This window comes from Pteropus alecto, unplaced genomic scaffold (assembly GCF_000325575.1).
Source record: "Pteropus alecto unplaced genomic scaffold, ASM32557v1 scaffold45, whole genome shotgun sequence".
Classification (NCBI taxonomy): Eukaryota; Metazoa; Chordata; class Mammalia; order Chiroptera; family Pteropodidae; genus Pteropus; species Pteropus alecto.
This window is the reverse complement of record NW_006442491.1, coordinates 12,951,237-12,960,496: the sequence shown is the minus strand read 5'-3', so window position 1 is coordinate 12,960,496 and position 9,260 is coordinate 12,951,237. Positions and strand designations below refer to the sequence as shown.

At 34.5% G+C, this 9,260-nt stretch overlaps 1 protein-coding gene and 1 pseudogene across 1 annotated transcript in view; both read right to left on the bottom strand.

Moving 5' to 3' along the window:
* TMX4 (thioredoxin related transmembrane protein 4) overlaps positions 1-9,260 on the bottom strand; it is a 44,280-nt gene that overhangs the window by 26,917 nt on the left and 8,103 nt on the right. The window contains exon 2 of the mRNA XM_006921602.3: positions 4,540-4,655. Coding sequence (XP_006921664.1) covers positions 4,540-4,655 — 116 coding nt within the window. The remainder of the gene's footprint in view (positions 1-4,539; positions 4,656-9,260) is intronic.
* On the bottom strand, positions 193-311 carry LOC112471098 (annotated as a pseudogene).

The following is a 9,260-nucleotide window of genomic DNA, read 5'->3' as shown; positions in this document are numbered from 1 at the left end:
GTGAAGGTTTGTATAATGGTTCACTGCAACAAACTTCAAAAAGTGTGGAAGAAACAAGTACACTCTTAAACCTTTAAGTAAGAGAGATAAAGTTTAACTACAGGTCTCCTGCAATTTCTATATGCCTTTTTTACTTTAAGGGTAACTTCCACTTTATTATTATTATTATTTATTATTATTATTATTTTTTAACACCTACAGCACCTGGTATTGCTAGGTGGTCTCCCATCCAAGTACTAACCAGGCCCAACCCTGCTTAGCTTCCGAGATCAGATGAGATCGAGCCCATTCAGGGTGGCATGGTCATAGACATAACTTCCACTTTAAATTAAAGACTGTATTGCAATATAAAACAAGCATTAATTCAAAATGCATAAAAAATTACTTATTAGCAAGTTTATCTTAAACATACACAGCAAAAGAAAAAAAGAATTAAAAGATCGGAGAAATAAAAATGATGATGGAACTAACTATATTTTGATATGCAAAAACACAACAGAAATTATTTAAGTTCAATATTAAGAAAATGAGGATAGCTACTAGTTTTTCTTCTACCATTCATTAGCTGTATTACCTTGGGTATGTTACTTAACCTTTCTGCGCCTCAGTTTTCTGAGTAATAAATACAGAGAGAAACAGTTTGTTGTTCTTAGGAAGCTAAAATTCATGTAAGTGCTTAAACACAATTAGAGGCTGAAGTAAGTGCTTAACTAAAGGTTAGTTATTACCACCAAAGGGAGTAGCAGAAGGAAAACAATGAATAAAAAGGAGAACTAATCTTACCTTCGAGATTGAAATAAAGTTGTCAATATAATAGAATACAAATGACAAATTTTTATAATTCTGAAATTAAAATATTAACATTAACTGAAGTATAGTAAGCTAAATTGGCTTTTGTAATAAATTAGCAGTTTTAATTACAAAGCTTATTCTTGGCCCTGGTAGAGGGTTTGGTTTACCTCTAATCTAGTGAAATAGCCACAATTTTACCCATGAGTGCTCTATAAGCAGCTACTGTTTTCCTGTCCTTGACAAATAAGCTCATCTGCATGGAACAGAAGGTTCAAATATATCCTCATTAAATTTAATTTTTCAAAGTCAACTCAATTGAAAAATCGCCTGGTCTATGTAGTATTAAAAAGACAATGTAATGTTACCTAATCTAAGGCCTGTCCTTTCCTTGACTTCTACATCCCAGCTATAAAAATGCAATGAGCTCATAATCTCCAGTCTTCAAAATTCTAAAACCCTATTTTTGGTTTAAAATACCTAAAAAAATCTTTTATTAAATAGACCAGTGGAATAGTTAATGGCATAACTAAAGAATTATGCATGAACACTTCAAAAATTCTTGCTTTCTCTTCTTTTTAAATTTTACTTGCAAGGAAAAGAAATGAAATTATCCTTTACTAGCACTCCAGTTGCAAGGTAGCCCTGAAAAAAGAATATAGTAATGGAGATCTGTAACCACATATAAATCTGTATACAGAAATATCCAGTAAAGTGTTAAACTGTGAGGAAAAACCGTATCGTTTCAATGGTTTCCCACTGCTTGATGAGGATATTAGATTTCGTAAAAATGAACATTCAAATAGCTTCCTAAGAATAGAGACCAGCAATCCCAGAGGCTTGCCAGTGAATCAGTACCACATAAGACAGTCTCTTTTTATTTGGCTTCCAGGAACCTTTACTTCTCCATCTCTCTCCTACACTAGCTTCTCCTTTTCTTCTGCTCAAACTTTTCTTCTAAATGTTGGAGTCCCCTGGCTCTCAATCCTCTAAACATTTCTCTGCCAATTTAAAATTTTCCCCTCATTTCAAAGACCATCTACAGTGATGATCCTCAAATACATATTTCTAGCTTATCTCTATTTGGATTTCTATTAAACATCGTGAAACTTAAATTCTGTCTCAAACTAACCAAAGGAATTCTTTTAAAACATAAATCATATCATGTCACTCTTCTGCTCAAAACCTGCCTGAAGTTTCCTTCCTATCTTGTTTATTTTGAAATCTAAATTTCTTTCCATGGCCAACAAGACCCTAAATGGTCTGGTTTCTTGTTATCTCTCCAGCTTCATTTACCTTGAGTACTCACTCCCTGGCTGCCACATACCCCTAGCTACACAGTCTATTTGCTCTGCTTGGAATGCTCCTCCCTGAAAGCTTGTTGGAATTTACTTCCTTACTCTGTCAAGACTTCTGGTCAAACAGTCCTTCCTGACCATGCTATGTAAAATAGTGGTTTTCAATATTTTCCACATGTTTATCCTGATTTCTTTTACCATCAGATATTATTTTCCATTTTACTTTTGTTACTGCCTATCTCCTAACTAGAATGTGAGCTCAGTGAGGAATCAAGTCTTCGTCTTCTTTATTCACCTGTACCATTATTCACCTGTATCACTGTTATCCAGAACAGGGCCTGGAACATGGTAAGAACTCAAATATTGTTGAATAAACACATTAATTGAAAAACATTAGGACTGTAATTTAAACTTATAAACATAAAATAGTATAATCTGAAGTGAAATACTCTCTAGGCCACTCAATAATGTGGGTAGAATTTTGTCCCTGAATTTTTATTTGAGTTATAGTTTTTAAGTTTTTATCATTTAAACTAATTCGTGAGCCTCTACTTTAAAAAAATTCTTCTAATACATATAACAATTTTCCTTTTTGGATTTTATTTCTTCACTATTCATACAGAATACCAGACCAAAGACCTTTTCTACTCTTCCTTGATATTTTAAATATACAGTTAATATTTACATAAATACCTATGAGTCAACGATGAATTTTTTTGAATTTGTTTTTAAAATATTTCATCATAATCGACTTCTCTTTTACTTCATTATCAAAAAAGTACTAATCAATTACCAATGGAAAAATAACTATAAGTCTACAATTTAGATGGAAAGACTACATTTAATTAGACTTTAGATTTGTGAATCCAACACAAAGTGGTTTAATTCTTTTAATTCAAATCATGCTGTGAATTCACAGCAGGTATACCAAATGGCTAAAATGTGAATAGAACTGCTGCATTTCCAAGAAACTCGTAAAACGTGTCTGGTGCTCACTAACTACCAAGGCTTACATCTGATTTCATTGGACTCAAACTACTAAAAGATGAAAACAAGTTTACAGCAAAAATGTAATTGCTATGACTGACCTCCAAACAGAATAACTAACTATAACAGCCCAAACCATGAACTAATAACTATAATTTTCTGTCTCTAAATAGCAGATAGGCAGAAGTGGCTTTGATTCAAATGTTTTAAAAGGTGGAGGCTTGAAGACTAATGGCTTTTAATAGAACTCTCTCTCCATGGGTTTGTCAACACATTGATCTTAACAGACACCATCAATTTTGTTGTCCAATTAATCGGAAATTCAGCACTTTGTCTTTTTTTAACTCACAGTTATTACAGAAACATAATAGCTACATTTGCATAACTGCCTTCTTTTCCTTGTAAAGGAATAAAATAGGTAGAAATAGAATGTAGATAGGAAAAAATGCCTAATAAAGTTTGAAAACAGTCAAATTTGAGATTTGTGTCATAAAAGCCCAACTTTCCTTTTCAATTTATGTATAATACATAGTTATTTTTAAACTACAAATATAAATTGTGTATATCTTTTCAGAATATAAAAGATTCCTCTACTCTCCCCTTCTTTCTCTTGAAAAATTACATCATTAACAGCTAATAAATGTAGATGGAACAAGAGAATCAGAAATTCATTCTGGAACTCACAACAAAATGTTTGATTCAGGTTAAGATCATCATTTATCTTAAAACTCCAAAGTATCACCCCACAGATTACCTGCTAGTCACAAAGTGGGATCTTTTTTTTACAATAAAGATGTTTAGTGGCATCACCTTAACCAAGTATTCAAGCTCAACATCACTAATGGTGACAGTATGTGTCTTCTAGTGGGATAAAATAAAAAGTCACAGCATCACCTATGAACCACTCTTGCCATAAAATGTCTAACCTGAATCATGCCTCTAGGCTGAACTTCAAGTTTATAGAAAATGCAAAAAAATATAAGTTAAATGTCATCATAAGGAAATTACATAGGCAAATATCTAGCCTGTTCTCTATGGAATATCGATGTCATGAAAAAAATGGGGGACTATTCTAGATTGAGGGCGGTTAAAAACACATAACAACCAAATGCAAATGGTGAACCTTGATTAGGTCCTGGTTCAAAAACTATAAAAAGACATGTGGGAAATAATTAGGGAGATTTTAATATGCCAAAGTATGGAAGGGTAAAGTATCATGAGGTCTGCGACTTATTTTCAAACGACTGAGCAATAGAAAAAATAATAAAAATATAAACATATATACTCCTATACATGTGTAAACACACACATACATAGACCCAGATCTGCTAAAATGTTATCTGTTGATTCTAAGTGGTCAGTTCATAGGTATCAATATCCTGGTCTTCAACTTTTCTCTATGTTTGAAAAAATTTAAAATGAAAAGTAACAAACTTTTGCATTTAATGTTCAATATTTACAGTACCTGGTTCTTGAATGACATCTACCTTCCCCACATTGATATGAAGTATTTCACCATTCTTTGCAAATGTCTCCCATTCTGAATCAGTCTGCTGGCAGGATGGACACCAAGGGGCATAACTATAAAAGAATAGTAGCTAATCAATATAGACACATGAAAAATACTTGTAAAACAAAACGAATAGAATGTTTAAATTAAAAAAATAAATCCTTAATTAAAGGGAAGCACAAAAGCAAGCTTCCCCAAAGTCATCTGATATAGAAAAACAGAAGCATATTTCTCTCCTAGAATTTAATACATGAATATTAATTCCCCAAGGAAAAAAACAGCCAAATTTAAGATCTTCACAAACTACTGTAATATGTAAAATATTTTATTTCAAAGTTAATCTTACAATCAATCCAAATTTTGTCACTTTCTACAAAGCTCTTTGATTTTTGAGGCAAAACACTGTTTTGACTGCCCCACTAAAGGAAGACAATTTTAAACTAGCCAAACTGGTTTTGGATTCATCAAAGTTACACATCTGATGAGCAGAGATGGGAAAATTTGTTGCTAGTGGGTCCCCAGGAATGTGAATCATTTCCAAAGATCTGTGGCAGTTCTGACCCAGTCCAAGAAAGCAGAAGCAAGCTGTGGGCTAAACCAGCTCCACCAAACACTTTCTTAAATAGGAGTTAGAAATAACTGGGCCTTCAGCCAGAACCCTTACTTTTTCATTCAATAAATATGAATTGAGCATCATGCTAGAAGCTGAGGCCACAACTGTGAACAAGACAGACACGGTACTACCTCTCCTTGTGGGTACAATCCAGAGATGAACATTGGTACGCAGAAGGATAATGACAATCCAAGTGGCAAATGCCATGACTGAGAGTTTGGAGCAGATGCTACGGAGGCACTCTGGAGCTGGGTGATCTCAGAAGTACCCACAGAGAAAAAAGGCATCTGTGCCGACAGCTGCATAAGAGTAACAGCCAGAGAGGGCCAAAGAATATTCTGCTCTAAGCAGAGAGAACAGTAGATGCGAAGGCTCAGAGTACTGAGAGAAGAAAGTGAATATTATCCACAGCCTTTTAAAAAGTTGTATTAAAGAAGTTTGGACTTTATTCCAAGTTCTATGGTAAACCCTAAAGAAGTAAGAGAATTATGATGACTTACATTTTCGAAAAATCATCTGGTAGTCTGTGAATAATGGATGAGGGAAGGAGAAGATGGAGGCAGAGAAAAAAACTGGAAGGCTGGGCCATCTTCCTGGCAATATGCTAGTGGCCTCACTGTGCCCTCACGTAGTCCTGGAAAATACTACAAACACTCAGACCATAAAACTCTGAAATGGTCTAGGATTTTACCTGCAGATGTTAAAATGGAAATCCAGAGACAGTTGCTGTTTAGAACGTATAGTGGATCGAACAGTATTCTCTAAAAGGATATGTCCAAGTCCTAAGCCTCAACACCTGTGAATGTGATCTTATTTGGAGTGAGGGTCTTTACACATATAATTAAAGGATATTTGAGTGACATTATCCCGAATTTAGCTTAGACCATAAACCCAATGACTGGTGTTCTCATAAGAGAAAAATTTGACACAGAGACACAGAGGGAAGCCATGTGAAGATGGAGGCGGAGATCGGTGTTAGGCAGCTACAAGTCAAGGAATGCTAAGGATTGCCAACAGCCACCAGCAGCTAGAAGAGGCAGGGAAGGGATACCCTCTTAGAGCCTCCAGAGGGAACCATCTATGCCAACATGTTGATTTTAGATTTTTGGTTGTCAGAATTATGAGAGAATAAATTTCTGTTGTTTTAAACTATCAAGTTTGTGGTAATGTGCAGTAGCCCAAGGAAACTAACACAGAAAGGAAGATAATCTCTGAAACTAGAAGAAATTGAGATCAGCTATTCCTTATGAAGACTTAAAGGGCTGGTAGGGCTATGCTCAATATAAATTACTGTGAACAAACAAAACATTTGCTGGAAATCCATTTTAAAATACAAACATATGACACAATTAAAATGAAGATAAATATTACAGAATAATGTCACAAAATACATTAGTGCAGCTGGAGAGATGTTTTGTTTTGCTTAATAATATCCAGAACAAAAACCAGTAAATAAAACAAGTTAATAAATGCTCACAAAATAGAACAGCAAACTCCAGGGGGGAAAAAAATCCTTGGGAACTTTAATAATATTTCAAGATGTCACCAACTAGACATTTTATTTTTAAAATCTGCTTAAATTATATTTAAAAAATCTTTAACACCAGTCAAATATTGAGGAAATAAATGTAATAGATATTTAAAGAATACCTGATATCACTAAATTGTTTATATATAATGGGTGAATGTTAGCATATTTAAATTATGCCACCAAGTAGTAGAGGGCAAGGTATATAGATGAACCAAGATTGGCCATATATTGATAACAACTGAACCTGGATGATGGATAATAGGATTCATTCTACTAATCCTTTCATTTTTAGTGGATGTTTGAAAATTTTCATAATAGTTTTTTAAAGATTTGCTTAAATGAGAAGATATACCAAGTTCAAGATAAGCAGGCTCATCAGCACTGTAAAAATATCAATTTCCCCAATTTATTTTCCACTTTTTCCATTCAGGAACTGTTTTTACAAAATGCAGCATCTCTTATTTCGACATTAAGAAAAGAAAGGGGCAGGAGAGTAGGAGAAATTGAAAAGAATGCTTGCCAAAGAAATACATACGTACACACACGCACCCGCGCGCGCGCACACGAGAACAATGCCTTAGAGAAAGGAAAAAAAGGAGGGGGGAGGAGTGCTAAACAATGGATCAAAGGTCATCATTTACAAATCTTTTATCATGAACTAAGCAGAAGTATATATTATATAAGTACTATTCAAAACTCAATGCAATCATGCACATAAACCAACTTGGCTGAATAACAACAAAAAAGTATAACTGGGCAAGATATTGATCTTTCACATTATAAAAAGGTGGGGGTTTAAAAAGTCAAGACGAGGGGGAGGGATGCATTTATTTCAGGAAAAGTACGGAGACTGGATACAGCCCAAAAGAGAGAGGGCTGCCCAACGCAAGGCAGGCATTTCTCTCTCCAGCCTGGCCCCAGGGGCAGCCAGACTTAGTAAGCACAATTGTTCATCCTCTTTAACTCCATCGCTAGAAAAGACTAGTATAGTTAATTCTAAGATCATCCTAAAATGTCATTAATTTTCCCATTACAGCTCACTGTCCAATCCCTGAAGTCTCAGAGACATTAACCGGAGATTATGGTCCAAGAACAATCTACCGAAATCTTTGAAAGTGGACTTTTTAAACACCCTATCTCTACATTTCCAGGGAAAAGTATATTCCTGTTATACAGTAGGTGTTCAATAAATGTTTGCTAAATAAATAAGTGAACAAACTTTAAAGAAAATCATATTCTTCATCTGAGAAGTTATTTTCTATATATTTTCTACATATCTAAAATGTCAAGTGAGACTGGGAAAGCAGTTGGTAAACTCTAGGAAAAAAATAAAACAAAACATTTCATTATTAGGTACTCATCAAAGGCATTTCAGTATATTGGATAAGAGTTCTGCCAGAGGGTTCAGAAAGATCAACCATAAATTAAACATGTGGATTTGGGCAGGTTAATAATCACTCCATGCCTCAGTTTCCTCAACTGTAAAATGGGATAACAGCAGCTACCTTAGAAGGTTATTGAGAGGCATATATCAAGAGCAATAATTAAGACAAATTATGTTTGTAATATACACTACTTGGTTTCGTTAAAAACAAAACAAAATTCAAGAGTAAATCTGAAGATCTAATTTGCTTTATGAAGCAGTTCATGAACTGCGCAGCATCCCATCTACCAACTAAAAAGGTGCTCTGAGGGGTTGTACAAAATGAAAGTGTTTTTTATAGGGGCAAGTGAGCTATTAAGAAAAGAAAGTATTATTTTTGAGCCAGGACATTCTTTCTTTGAGGGAAGAGAACTGAAAGTGATATAGGACATCATCTGTAAAATTCTTAATCTTTTAGCAGGAAAGGATATGGGACATCTCTTGCAGAGTTCTTAATTTTCTTTTTTGTAAACCTAGTTAAGTTTTCTTCCCTCCTTTCTTTGGGAAAAAGGCCCACTCCCCCAAATCCAGATAATGACCCTGAAACTGGCAACTCAGGTCCTCCGGCTTTTGATAAGGATCATTGGGACCATTGGCCCTAGTCCAGGCAGGATCCTTAGAGTCTGAGAGGGGAGGGGACTTTAGGCCAAAGATTTTTTTATTCTTTAAGAAATATATTGAGTCACATGAGTTCTTTGTATATTTTGGATATTAAACCTTTATTAGAGGCGTTGCTTGTAAATATATTTTCCCATTCGGATAGTTGTCTCTTTACTTTGTTGATGGTTTCTTTTGCTGAACAAAAGCTTTTAAAATCACATGATATCACTTATAGTGGGATATAAACCTAAAAGCAACAAAGGAACAGGACAAACAAACAGAGACTCATGGACAATGGACTAGTGGTTACCAGAGGGTAGGGGATGAGAGAGGAGGCGGGAGGGAGACCGTGTAAAGGGGGGCAAATATATGGTAGCTGAAGGAAACTAGACTTTGGGTGGTAAACACACAACAGAATATATAAATGTCAAATTATAATGTATACCTGAAAATTATATAATTGTATTAATCAATGTTACCCCAATAAATAAATAAAAAAAAAAAAAGGA